The sequence below is a fragment of the Lepisma saccharinum genome, chromosome 12, assembly GCF_977018435.1.
Source record: "Lepisma saccharinum chromosome 12, izLepSacc3.1, whole genome shotgun sequence".
Taxonomy (NCBI): Eukaryota; Metazoa; Arthropoda; class Insecta; order Zygentoma; family Lepismatidae; genus Lepisma; species Lepisma saccharinum.
The window spans coordinates 68,619,321-68,634,529 of NC_139240.1; the positions used below are offsets into that span (position 1 = coordinate 68,619,321).

At 40.8% G+C, this 15,209-nt stretch overlaps 1 protein-coding gene across 2 annotated transcripts in view; it reads right to left on the reverse strand.

Moving 5' to 3' along the window:
• LOC145996192 (NAD kinase-like) overlaps positions 1-15,209 on the reverse strand; it is a 208,082-nt gene that overhangs the window by 121,402 nt on the left and 71,471 nt on the right. Inside the window, exon 3 of one of the 2 annotated variants that reach the window (XM_083132576.1) lies at positions 10,061-10,102. The exons of the other annotated variant lie outside the window; for it this stretch is intronic. Within the exon in view, the coding sequence (XP_082988702.1) occupies positions 10,061-10,102 (42 nt within the window). The remainder of the gene's footprint in view (positions 1-10,060; positions 10,103-15,209) is intronic. 2 annotated transcript variants of the gene reach the window in all.

Here is a 15,209-nt window from a genome sequence, read left to right on the forward strand (position 1 = left end):
CCAATATTTCTGTACATACGAGGCAAAATTCACTTCGTGGGGGAAATTTTGCCCTTGCAAAGGGAAATTGTGCTCTTATGTTTTGGCAACACTGCCTCGCGCTTTCGAAATATGTCTAGGAAAAGTAACTTTGAATCAGAATTCTGAAAGGCTAAATAGAAATCAAAAGAGATGCATTAAAATATAAAAGTCGAAAAGGTGCTTCAGAAATAACCAATCACGAACTGTCTCGCAATTGAACTTTCTTCAGCCCATATTTTCATTTTTCGACGTACGATTTAGTATAATTTAATGAATATTAGTGTACATTTGAGATGATCAGATAAAAAAAAAACGCTTGCAGTTCATGTAACCAAATTGTTATGCGAGAAATAGCTTGCAGAGAATACTTGATCTGAAACATAGGAAAAGGTAAAGTTCTCCGTGCATATAGCACCGTCATATGAGGGCACATATAGGAGATGAGGGGGTAGAGCCACACATACTCGCGATCTCGGCCATTTTTGGAGGTGATGTCATCAGCACCACGCTTCACCCCAAGGCACCCATTAATTTGAAGCAGGGTGAGCTCCAAAGCCGCTTTTGTGGGGATGAGGGACAATTTCGCAACAGTTGTGCATTTATTTCAATATCGTCCGAATGGGCAGTGCTACTGACGAAAAAAGCTGGCGTTCAATAGAGTATGAATTTATCCACATGTTGCAAGTGAAGTTGTTTTTTAAAGTTGATTATTAGGCTAGATACGATATTTAAAAAATATGACGAATAAGAATTTTCAGAAACCCATGCATTCCTTATGGGGAATCAACTTCATATTAAAGTTACGGCTAATCAAATGGGAGTTTCGACATTTCCGTCTGTCAATTACTACTTCAGTCTGTCCTTTTTCCGTTGATATATTTTTCTATGCCATCGGAAGTTTGATATTCCCATGAGAACAAATAAAATAATACTTCCATAAGAGCAATGTATTTCTCCTTTCCTCCAAAAACTTTCAAGGAGCTAGATTTTCGAAACTGGATAAAGTGCTGGCTGTGGTAATTTTAGGTGTCAAATGAGTGGGGGTGTGGGTGAGGGGGCGCTGTTATTACCTTTAGCTTTAAAGTGATGGCAATTTATTCTTAGTTTTCACTGTCTAGATCCGGCGGCATCACCCATCTCAATAATCCACCGATGCGAGTGTCATATGAAATCGAAAATAAAGTATTCCCGGATAACAATAAAACGTCCTCTTCACATCAGCCAAGGCGCTATAAAGAAAAAGTAGCTGGGGATGTACGAGGAGGTGGAGCGACGCAGCCAATATATAACAATATCACGTCACATGCAAAATGTATAATGACAGAAGTTGTCTATGTAAGCCGGAGCCAGTGATGGCATCATAGTGGGGCAGGGGGCGGGTGCCATAGTTCACGAAAGAGCCAGATCTGGCTCCAAAAGAGCGAAGCTGGCAACAGTGATCGGCAGCTGCCGAAGAGAGAGGGACCTAGGGGAAATTGTCCCTCTACCCCTTATGCAGGGACAAGGCCGGAAAAGGTCCGACCTTATATCATCCATTCCTGGAATTGCACTCTGGTCTCCCGCGTGGCAGTCAGACGCCCTACCGATTAGAAAACCGTGTCCCAAACGGAGGGGCTATTTTAACAACAGAAGTTCTTCCTTGACACGGCTGAAACTTATCATTGGGGGTCTTTTCCGTCCGTCCACTCCGACTGCCGACTTGTCGAGGGGAGCACTGGACCACGTGTGCACCTGTGACATTAACCCCCGTTGGTATCTGGCATGGAGCTAAGAAGGGGGAGGAGCAAGCATCGCGCGATTTTTCTGAAACCGGAGAAGTCGGACCAAAACATTCGAAGACGCCGTAAGAAAGCATGTAATTTTGTGTCCTTTTGAAGCAATGGTGCCTGCTCAACACATGGCTGTACTAACAGAAGCGACAGAATACCTGAAGGAATAATATTCCATAAGCAAATAACGCTAGTCATAATTTGTTTTGTAGTATTTAAGTGTAAAGTAAACCTCGAGTTTGCGTTTGTAGTTGAAGCCTACTTCCATGCTCCTTCCAGCCCGCGTGCGCTTGCAGCAGCCGATGCGCTGTTCTGTTAAGTCATTGGTTGAAGTAGATGCAGCCATCTTACGCCGACAAACTTAAGCTCCGCCCACTGGCTTCAAAACGAAAGCAAGGAGTGATACGAGACTGAAGGCACCTGGTTTCTGGTGCTGAGGATAGTGGTTTCGGAGACGACACCGACTTTACAAACGCTCTAAAGCTTAACGCACGCCGAGACGCGGTAACAGAACTTCTCTTGTCTGCTTCTATTGAAATCAAATGGTGTAACGCGCACTACAGGGAAACGCGGGAATTTCCGTGCCAGAAGTCTGCAGGTATATATATCTAAAGCTTGACGACCACTGAGACGCGGAGAAACACGGCAACAAAACGCAACAGACCAGTTTCCGGCGTCTCAGTTGGCGATAACATTTAACCAGGAGCGTATATTCTAGGCTAGCTTGGCTATATCTGCGAAGCCTGAAGCCTAGAAAGTAAAATACTGAAGAAAATCTATTAGAAACTGTAAATTAACCTGATTTAAAAAATAAGATATTTGTGATTCTGAAGTTGGCAACCTGAATTCTTAGGAGTTGGCAACCTGAATTCTTAGTAGTTGGCAACCTGAATTCTTAGAAGTAGGCAACCTGAATTCTTAGAAGTTGGCAACCTGATTTCTTAGGAGTTGGCAACCTTTATTTTTTAAAAGTTTGCAAGCTGACTATGTAATGACCCCGAGTTTGCCATTACTTCGTGGTTTTATATTATTATTATTATATTATTATTATATCTTATATTATTATTTCATGCTTATTATAGTTGAACGTATTTTTCAATATGGCCGCCTTTATAATCAAAATTATACACTGATATCTACAAGTATGAATAGCGGCAAATTTAAACAATTTACATAGTTTCAACGTTAATCGTTTGATTTGCTTTTAAATGTTCTAAAGATTGTTGTAAGTTTCATATTAATCAAGTTAGTGAAGCCTAAGTTAATAATTTCTGAGTTAAATTCTTTATATCTAATTGTTTGTTTCATGTTTCTGGCAAACGCCGTTCGTTTCTCTTATATTTTGAAAGCCATTGTTGATTTATTTAAACTCTTGTGGTGTGAGAAGATCACGCGCTTTTCATTGCATTGTTGCCACCACATACCTAAATTCACTGTGGAAGATTACTGTACATTTCTAATATATTACTGTTTGCTTTTATCAACTTCCTAGTATTAAAAGGTTATTGTGTCCGGTAACACTGTGTAACTAAGGAGGTGTTTTCGCCTTCCAGAAAAACGGTTAGTAGTTGCGCGGAGAGATTTGAAGTAGCAAGAGGTGCTTCGCGTTACGGAAAAGATAGGCTTACGCATCTCGTGCTGTACCTTTCGAAAGTATTTGAATTGGAATTTTAGTCTTACATGATATACGTGCGTGTCTATAATAAACGTAAAGTTGAACATATTGCGGTTTTTCTTTATTTCGAAAGTGTATTTCGTACTTGTGGATACCTGCATCAGGAGGACAACCTCGTGGGTTGTCATTGGACTTCACCTGTGGATCCAAGGGGAAGGAACGCAGTAACTTAGCCCGAACCCTGGGATTATCCAGCATGCTCTGCTGAGCTTATAAGGTAAGTGTACTTGTGAAGTGCACCGCTACGCGGGACGTAGCAACTACCGTTGGGATGGCAACGTGGCTTACTTGAAGACGTCATCTCCCTTCCTCCATAGCCTAGGACCAGGTTGTGTATATTGACCTAGTCCATACCCATACGCCACTGCCTTTAACATAACCTGCAGACTTCTGGCACGGAAATTCCAGCGTTTCCCTGTAGTGGGCGTTAGGCTTAAGGCTGCAATATCTTCAAGATTGAACAACCCCTTAATTACTTCCGTGCGCAGACACCATAACAAAATGGAAACAAAACAAGGAAGGAACTTTTCCACGTTGATTCCACGTATACTTACTTTCCTAATTTCCCGTCATGTGACAAGAATACCCCCCGGAGGTCGTTCACAAACTTTACACAAGGTCAGGCAGAACGCCACTAACAAACACGCACTGTGGATAGAAGACGTGCACATTCTCTCACTCTCGCGCAACCCAAGGCTTTCCTGTTTGCTCTAACACGACCGTTACAAAAAAGTGCGCTCCGAATATGACTTTTGCATGCAGAAATGGCTTTGTTACGGGATACAGAGAAGGTTGCAATAGACCTTATAGCAGCATTTATTTTTATGAAAGCTGACGAATTGAACTCCACATGAAGTGTTAAATTTAATAATGCCAGCTATAAAGAACCTAATACGAAGCGTGAAGCGTATGAAATTAATTCCTCATTGGCCAAGCGAAGAGACAAATGCGGAATAGGAACTGCACTAGAGTGCTGCAACGAGAGGATTTCGTTCGAGCGCCAAATAGTTCACAAGGACGACGATAGATAGCGTACGTGATTGAGAGTTTGAGCGAATAGCGCTCGAGCAAGCAAAACGAGCAGTACTCGTATAATCGTAATTTGCCTGTGGTAGTGAACCCTTAAATATGGATCGTGAAGTGAAAGACACAGTGAAATTGAAACTTAGGGGAGGAGATACAGTTACCCACCAATTGTGCATTTATTTCAATATCGCCCGAACGGACAATGCTACTAAAGAAAAAGAACTGGGTGTATCAAGCGTATCAATTTCTCTCCACGTTGGAAGTGGAAGCGTTTTCTTATGTTGATTATTAAGCTGGACACGATATTTGAAAAATATGACGAATAAGAATTTTCGGAATCCCATGTATTCCTTATGGGGAATCAACTTCAACATCAAGTTACGGCTAATCAAATGGGAGGTTCGACTTTTCTGCTGGGCAATCACTTCTTCAAACTGCCATCTTCCCGTTGATATCATTTTCTATTCCATCGGAAGTTTGAAATTCCCAAGATAACAAAATCAAATAATACTCCCATATGCCAAATGCATTTCTCATTGCCTCCTGGCAGTGTTGCCAAACCTGGTGCGCATAAAAGAGCTAAATTCACCTTAAATGGAGATAAAACTGAGTTTCAAGGAGCTAGATTTACGAAGTGCTTCCTAGAGTAATGTTAGTTGTCAAAGGGGTGGGGCGCTGCTATTACCGTTAACTCTAAATTAATGACAATTTATTCTTAATGAAGAGGTTTTCTCGGGCAATCAGCCAGGTGATTTCTGGAAAGGCTTTCGAGAGCTAACGCCACTCTCATCTTCAGGGAATGAACTGTAGAGAGAAGTCAGGGTGACGTTATATGTATTTGGCGTGGGAGGGGTCTGGTGTAGGTGGCGGCCCAATCAGATGGCGTTTCTCCGACGTCCGCGCTCCCAGTCGACTATCGCTAAGCAGGCTGGGTGCAGTTCGAGTCCCGTGTCCCTGTTGAGGTTGTCCTTTTCCCCGTGTATGGCTATTGCTTCTTTCATGAGACGGTCCCAGTAATTTGATGATTTATTGATGATCTCGGTGGTTGTGAAATCAATTCTATGGCCCTCCTGGATTGAATGTTCTGCTAACCCTGATTTTTCGGGATGAAAATTCCTTATGTAGCTGGTGTGTTCTTTCCAGCGCTGTTCGATTGTCCTCCCCGTTTGTCCAATGTAGGCTTTACCGCAAGCACAGGCGATACGGTAAACCCCGGGTGTCTTCAGTCCTAGGTCGAAACCTCAAAGTTAAGTTGGCAACATTGACTCGAAGGGAAAAGCCGGGCGGAGACTGTCCCGCATGCCCTTAAGTGATCACAGTCATCATCTCCATGTTAAAATGTAGTTTAGTTTATCTTACCAATAGAGTGATATACGAAACTGAAACAGACGATTGTGGGCTGAAACTGCCAAGACGGATATTTTACATACGATTACGTATTGTGATGTACCGTGCGTTCATTTCGATCTTCAGCCGAGAGATCGGGAGAAGCGTGGCGGGCGGCGCTGACGGAGATGCCGACATTTGCGGCCTGTAATGCCCGCTTATTTTTATGGACATATGCAGACATTTATATAAATTTTGCAAAACGAGCACTAACCTGTGTTATAATTTATCATCTGTAATTCATCCAAGTTCTGCCCTTATATACACAAAAAATATGCTTTAGAAACTATGTTAAGAGCCACAGATAATAAAACATTTTAATCATAGTTTTGACCAGTAACGTCTTGCTTAAGTTTATATCCTTGAAAGAGTTTTGTGTCGATGGGGATCAAGATTACGCTGCAGACGAAACCGTTAAAAGTCAATGGTTTTCGTGAGCTTCCTTGCAATCCGAAACCTCCGAGCTCGATGAAGACAGGGCTGTGAATATAGTGGCGAGCAGATGTAAACCAAGAGCGTGTTAATTTCGTACTGTGTGCAAGAGTGTTATTCTTGGTTACTTGCCGTTACTTGTTTGTGTTATTGCAGTGTGTATGTGTGTTGTGTCAGTGAGACGATTGGAATGCCAGCCGCAAGGTTCACGTTAGAACAAATAATTTTTATGTATGACACTTACGTGAAAATAGACTCGTGTCGAGACGTGTGTAGGCAATTTGTACAGAAATTCCCAGGCGTTTCACCTCCACATAGAGATACGGTTAGACATCTTGTCCTTAAATTACGAGAAATTGGATCATTAAATTTTAAAACACCTAAGCAAAAACGACGGATTCTAACCGAAGCAAAACTCGATGAAATTGGTGCAGCGTTAGAACGTTCTCCAAACAAACATCTACGCCGTGTTTCACAGGAGATGGGCGTGTCAAAATCATCAGGACATACAGCCACTAAGCTACTAAAATTAAAACCGTACTCTTATAACACAGGTCAGTGCTCGTTTTGCAATATTTATATAAATGTCAGCATATGTCTATAAAAATAAGCGGGCATTACAGGCAGCAAATGTCGGCATCTCCGTCAGCGCCGCCCGCCACGATTCTCCCGATCTCTCGACTGAAGATCGAAATGAACGCACGGTATTAAAATGAATGATATTCCATTGTGTACGATCGAGTGTGGGATATTCGAACGAGTACTAGCGAGCGAAAGTGGTCCCATGTAGTACTTACTCTAAACTGTACACGTCAACTCTTATGTCAAAATTGTTTGACATGGATATAAATGCATTAATATAAGTAAATGCATAAAGTTGTAAACTCAAACATAAAATGCATCAAATACTGGATGTGCAGCCAAATGTACCAAGACTTTCAATATAGTATTATTTCTACGACCTACATAAATTTTGTTTCACACTCTCTATAATTTCCTCTTCCTTGAAGACGAGTATAGTATTGCATCCTTGCTGGTGAATTCCGATTGAAAGGTCATCTTTCCAGGTGATTAGCAGCTCGGGCTGCAAGTCCGGGTCTAACTCGAGAAAGACACAACCGTTAAAATTCAAATGTGGAGGCTGTACGAGTAACAGTCCCCTCTTAAGTGGCTTTGATTCCTCACAACTGGCGAGAACGGATATCCTCTTGTCGTAGGTGAATTCTGAATGAAATGCCATCTTTCCTGTTGATTGCTAGCTTGGGCTGCAAGTCAAAAACTTGAGGAGAACCTCTCGTGGGCCGTTATAAATGACGTCAGTCCGGCGGTTGAGAAACTCTGGCTTAATGCTGAGCCATAGGAAAGCTATGATTGTGTCATTCGGCATCATAGTTTCAATTCACGCCGTCTCCGTAGCGGAGTGGTTAGCGCTACAACGCCATGGGTCCCAGTTTCGAATTCCGGACTGGGCATCATAACATCACTCATCTTCATCGTCGCGATTAGCCAAAAGTGGAAGAAAAGCTACGCTAAATAACAAAAAATCAAATCAAAATCTTTAACGTTTGTTGACAAAATTCTGAGCTGTCCAGTTAGGTAGTGCTGAGTTCTGGGTTCACCGTCTTTACACAACCATGACGTAACAATCACGTTAGAAGCAAGCCATCTCAAACAAGCAAACAAAACAGTTGCGACAGAATCAGGGCGTATTAATTAAGATGATTACTCAGCCGTGTCAAGTGTTCAAAAGCATCGGCGTCAGCGCTTGAGGATTCCTCGAATACTTATAAAGGAAACCAGGTCGGAGGAGAATTCCCTTGGACCTGCATTTTTAGCCTGCGAGCATCAGATCGAGATAGATAGCTATGAAAAATAAGCATCAGATGGAGACAAGTATAGAAAGAATCAGCTTTAAATGGAGATAAGTGTGAAAAATCAGCATCAGATGGTGATAAGTATGAAAACAATCAGCATCAGATGGGGATAAGTATGAAAATAATGGAGATATGTATGAAAATAATGGAGATAAGTATGAAAATAATGGAGATAAGTATAAAAACAAACAATCTGGTACAATGATCACCTTGGGGGTGGTACCGAGGGACGCTTGTAAAAATCAAGACCAGATATTTCGACACTTGCCGACGAGAACGACACAGATCTCCGTAAAATCGAGACGAGACCGAGACTTCGTGTCACGGTCTCTTGCACTTGTTAGAGGCTAAACCAAACTTATTTTGGTACATGACCTCTTCGGTTATGCCAAACTGATATCTACCTCATTATTTGGAACGAATAGTCAATTCAATAGTGATAATTGTGAGCCAGTGATGCATGGTTCCATATATATTCAGCATAAAATGTTTTTTGAGAGTTCGTGGCGTCGAAACGAAGCGTCATGCAGAAGAAGAGTCGTTTGCCTTAATGACCTCTCTACGCTGTGATAAGTTGATGATGTGATAAAGTGTATAAGTTATTTATGCTTTACACGTAATTAGTCCAGAAAAGACCGAGACTTAACTTTCCAGAACATGGGCGTATCCGGTGGGTTACTTTTTCTCCAACACAGAATATTTCGAATCAGAAAGCTGATTCAAGAAAAGAACTGGAATTCATGTCTTAATCCAAAGCAGGACTTTATGTATATTTTCAAAAGTCAGTGATTTCTCTAAGACTATTTCGCCCATAGCTTCCTTTCCTGGCTTTTTCAGGTTGTCCAGGTCGGTGAAAAAAAAAATCGGTGATTTGCTGTATGGCTGGAATCTGACCGCTGTGTCTGCAACAGGATTATGGAGGGAAAAAATATAACTAACTCTCTAGCATTCTTAAACCCGAAAGCTTATGGCTGCAGCAACACAACCCTTCCATCTGTCCCAATCCTGGGCAAGATCAATCCAATATTTTCCATCCCTTCCGATTTCCTTTACGTCCATCCCAACGTTATCCTTCCATCTTCGTCTTGGCCTTCCTACAGGTCTCTTACCATCAGGCTTCCCAACAAGAATCCTGTAAACTCTTCGTACCTCTCCCATTCGTGCCACATGGCCTGTCCACCTAAGTCTTCTTGATTTAATTATTCTAATAATATCCGGACAAGAATGTAAATTATGTAGTTATACACTATGTAACCTTCTCCACACAACACCTGTCTCCTCATTCCTTTTAAGTCCAAATATTTTTGTAAGGATTTTATTTTCAATACTTATTTATGTTCCTCCTTCAATGTAAGGGGCCAAGTTTCACATCCATGTAATACTACAGGCAAAATTACGGTTTTGTATATTTTAACTTTTAGTTTCTTAGACATTATACGAGAAGATGAAACTTTATGAAGAGAAAAGTAGCATGAATTTCCTGAATTCCTCTTTAATATAATTTTAATTTGTTAGTATTATCCTTAAGTATTTAAATTTGGAAACTGATTCAAACAAGTTATCAATAAATGAAATTTTGATTATTACCTAACACGCAAAACAACACGCACTAGCAACACAAATGCAATGATTTACATACACAACGTGATACATAAGAAAACGATGGGGGAAAAAGTAATAGAACAATAATGCACACTAAGCACAGAGACAGTACACATCTACACTACAGGAAACAGAACTCGACAGAGCGTGCTCACTAGGACGGACATTGCATGCCAACAGGAAGGAAAAACGCATTATTAGTATTCAGTGCATAACAAAAGTGCAGCGTGCGGGTTGACGCGATGAAGCGTACGACACATACCGTCGACCCTTACCTTCTGTCTAACGGCTCAAATGCTTCCTCTGATTGCGAAACACTTTGAAATGAGAAAAAATATATGACATTACTACCTTATTAACTCGTAAACAAGTATTGAACAATACTATATCACTACAATACTACATTTAACTAAAGTGGATACACTATCATCCTTGCGACATCGACAAATATTTATCGTGTTTAGAGCAGTCTTACTCAACTTATTTTCTTTACCACTACTTACACTTAATATAAAGAGCCTGAAAATGGCATAGGTCACGAATATGTGGAGCCCTAACCCCTAATCCCCTAAATGTGCCTTCATGGCACGGTGCTGTATAAACGGGAAAACTTACCTGTACTTTCATATATATGTGTGTGTGTGTGTGTGTGTATATATATATATATAATTATATATATGGTTGGTTGATTTGGTATTTTAAGTCCACTTTATGCACAGTAAGGCTAATCGGGACTGGACCTACAGTTTAAAGTAGGATCCGAACCACTATGTGCCTCCACAGGGTATCGAACCCGGGACCCCTTGATTACAAGGCGACGACGCTACCACTGCGCCATCGGGAGGCCCATATTATATATATATATATATATATATATATCCACACACATACAGGGTGTCGCAAAACTCTTTCAAAAACGCTTGGGTGCTGGTAGATATCATAAAAACAAGTAACTTTTCCCTATAAAGTTTACCTCGGAAGCGCTTAGTTTCTGCGCTATAAGCGCTTAAGATCTATCCTGTACGTATGCAACCCAACACAGCAAACGCTTGCTCTGACATAACTACCAGGGGCGCGTGGCAGGGTTGCCACTAGCGTTCCTCGGTAAGAGAGACGACTCGAAAACAACATCTTGCGAGTCTTGCCTGAGCAAAATCCAAAACATTAATGGTACTTGCGATGTTGTAAGAAGCATTGACAGTATTTACAAACTGACCAAGACAAATAATGGGCAGACTGAAATTCAGGATTACTCATTCTAAAATATCTCCATAATTGATTGATTGATTTGGTTCATTTTAATTCGCTTTCCTGCCGCCTTTTGCTAATCGCGAAGATGAGGATGATATGATGAAATAACAAATGACACCAATGTCTAGGCCAGGATTTAAACCCGAGACACCTGGCGCCGTAGCGAGCTGTGCTAACCAAATCACCACGTGGCGTTTCGTGTATCATGCAATATCAACAATTGCAAGGGACACGTGAGATAGGGGAAATCCACGAACGAACAAATTTAAATAATACGCAAATGTGCAATAAGAGTGTCCTTTACAGTTCAGCGCTTGATATAAGTATGCATTTGTTGGCTTTGGTTTTTAATCAGCACTAGTTTTAATGTGTGAATTCATTCATGTCTAAACGACGTTTTTCATTAAATTGAATGCCGTCCCCGTGGCAGAGTGCTTAGAACATCGCGCTACGATGCTAGGGGTCTTGGGTTCGAATCCCGGCTTGGGTATGGATGTTTGTGAGTGTCCATTTATCAATTTCATAATATCATCATCACTCATCCCCATCTTCGCAAATTAGCCAAAAGTGGCACAAAAAGCGAAGTAAAATAAAGCCATTAATAATTCAATGAATCAATTAATCATTAAATTAAAGAGCCTGGCAATTATTTCCTTATGAGACGAACACGATTAGCAATGACGCAAGCACAGAAAGGAATAATTTTCAAATAAATTGTAATAACATTACAGTCTATGTGTTCGAAACGAGGCAGCAAACGCATCCTGTTTAAATTTCTTCGTTCATGGATTTCCCCTATCTCACGTGTCCCTTGCAATTGTTGATATTGCATGATACACGAAACGCTACGTGGTGATGTGGTTAGCACAGCTCGCTACGGCGCCAGGTGTCTCGGGTTTAAATCCTGTCCTAGACATTGTTGTCATTTGTTATTTCATCATATCATCCTCATCTTCGCGATTAGCAAAAGGTGGCAGAAAAGCGAATTAAAATGAACCAAATCAATCAATCAATTATGGAGATATTTTAGAATGAGTAATCCTGAATTTCAGTCTGCCCATTATTTGTCTTGGTCAGTTTGTAAATACTGTCAATGCTTCTTACAACATCGCAAGTACCATTAATGTTTTGGATTTTGCTCAGGCAAGACTCGCAAGATGTTGTTTTCGAGTCGTCTCTCTTACCGAGGAACGCTAGTGGCAACCCTGCCACGCGCCCCTGGTAGTTATGTCAGAGCAAGCGTTTGCTGTGTTGGGTTGCATACGTACAGGATAGATTTTAAGCTCTTATAGCGCAGAAACTAAGCGCTTCCGAGGTAAACTTTATAGGGAAAAGTTACTTGTTTTTATGATATCTACCAGCACCCAAGCGTTGTTGAAAGAGTTTTGCGACACCCTGTATATATATAGCTATATAAGTAATTGTGGCCCCCGTGGCAGAGTGGTTAGCACATCGCGCTACGACGCTAGGTGTCCCGGGTTCGAATCCCGGCCTGGGCGTGGATGTTAGTGAGTGTCCATTCATGAATTTCATCATGTCATCACTCATCTCCATCTTCGCAAATTAGCGAAAAGTGGCACAAAAAGCGAAGTAGGTAAAATAAAGCAAATCAAAATTTAAAAAAAATCAAAGTAATTGCACACTTGAAATTAAATATTAACAAATAAGATATAGGCTATATCGCCAAAATATCGTGACGATATATCATCTACTTGATATCGCCTGGATGACACTTTTTCAATTGAGTTTGAGTTTATTGAGAAAGTTTCACACCGAAAGTACCCCTGAGGGGCATTGGAGCATGTACTTTACAAAATACAACATGTTGACATCACACATAATATATATCTAAACATCAATCGGGCAGTATATTTTTATAATACAGTAAAATCATACGGTGACAAATTATATCTTTAAGTGGACTAGTGCTGTAAAAGTACAATATTATATAGTGTATACAATCTAAATTTATTTTATAAAGTTATTCAATTCCTGAAATTCTATAACTGAATATAATGTATATTCCAATAGAATTTTTTTCACCTTACTTTTAAAGACCGTGGTTTCTTCAATATGTGGCAGAAAAGCGACTCTAAATAACAGAAAATCATATCACAAACTACATATAATTAAACATTAAGAACACACCTGGAAGTTGCTCCGTCCACACGATTGTTCCAGAAAGGTTCGGATAGTTCACACAGAAATAAGAACTTGAAACGTTGAACCTAAGAACACACATTATCCACTATTAAATTGCGTATGAACTCACTTTCTCACACTCACTCGTTGAATCAACCATAATTTAATCACGTTAAGTTTCCGTTTGCTTTCTTCTTACGCCGTTGGTTAATTCGTTTATGTCCAACAGTTATTGTGACGGACGATCATTAAGAAGAAAAATTAAAAAGACCCATTCGAACATTAAATTCGCTCGGGGACATTGAAGGCTCAGCATTAGATTTCCACGTTATTTCCATTTCGTAAAATTTTAAATGAAATGTTTATTTGTATATTATTCAAAACAGTACATAAGGAACTCCGCGCATGTGTTAGTTGGTTGATTTGGTATCTTCTACTTCGCTTTCTGCCACTTTTGTCTAATTGCAAAGATGAGGATGAGTAATGACACGATAAATTTGATGAAGGGACACTCGCAAAGATCACCCATGTCCAGGTCGGGATTCGAACACGGGATCTCTGGCGTCTTAGCGCTGCTGTGCTATCCCAGTGAACAGCTGCAGGCTGCAAAAATTTTGTAGCCAAGCTACAGCTTTAATTTTAAAAATATAGTCCAGCTACAAATATATTTATCTTTGAAAATGTAAGAGCCACGCATAGGCGGAGTTCTGGAGGGGCCAGGGGGGCCTGGCCCTCCCAACTTAAAGAAGACTAAAAAAATAACACATGATTAAGTTCAGTTACTACTTTTTTGTTATGAAGCCATACCGCAAATCTTGACGTTTGGCATGTTGGCATGTGCGGTAATTGCGCCGCAATAGCGGGTCTTAGACGATTTGATTGATGTGTACAGTTCGAAGAAAGAAAAACGAAAAATTACTTTGGGTTGAGTCAACAGTTACTGCTGAGGCATCAAAGGAACTTTTCAATTTATTTTTTCTAAAATTTCTGAAGCTTACTATTGTACCGTTACTTTTTTAAAGTAATACGAGTATTGTATCACTAAAAAAATAATGAAATGCAAAATGCAATAATCGTACTTTTTTGCTTCTTTTCATAATGACAACCAATATACTAATTAATATTTGTTTACTGAAGCGACGAAATTTAACATTTTCAAATCTAAAAGGCCTAGAACTCAGTGTTTTTAAGTTGTTGTTTTTAAATTTCCGGAGGAAGGTCTCCGGACCCCTTATAAGCTAGGGGATATTCAACAACCCTCAGGTACATCATATGCTTCTCCCAGAGTCTGGCCCTTCCAAAGCAAAAGCTTTGTGTGGTGCACAGCGTGCTACGACGCCAGGGGTCCCGGGTTCGAATCCTGGTTCAGACATTCTGTCCTGAATGAAAAAGAGAATTGAGATTAATTTATATCAGTTCGATGTGTGGGGAAGATTGCCGCTTTTAAAAAAAAAGACGGTAGGGCGTCCGAATGCCACGATTTCCGGGGTGGGTGTGATCCAAGGTCGGAATTCTTCCGGCCTTGTCCCCGCATAAAGTGGCTCTGGGGCTCCCTGAGCCTCAAATCAATGGGTGCCTGAGGGCAACCATGGAGGGGGTTGAATGCGGCCGGAGCGTGGTACTGACACCTTCATAATGGCCGAGATCGAGAAGTGTGGGGCCCCTAAATGTGTCTTCACGGCACGGTGTTATATGCAAGGGGAACTTTACCATTTCACCTTTGACCTTTGGAAAATGCATCATCTTCCGTACCCCCTTACGAAATCCCTCCAAAACTTACTACTAACGGCACTAATTCTTCCACCTACCTTGCTAACTCGAACACCACCGAAGGTTTCTCACGAAAAGAACCGACACTTGCTTCCACCCTTCAATCGTACGGGCTGGTTTGTGACCACAGCGTTTATTGCAAAGGTGAAAATATCTGGAAATTTCTCTGACAGTCCAGCGGCTTTTTCCAACCGCGTCAATAGTCTTACCTCACGCAGTGTGTGGCAACTTCATCTAGTGGTAGCATGTTGGCTATCTCCT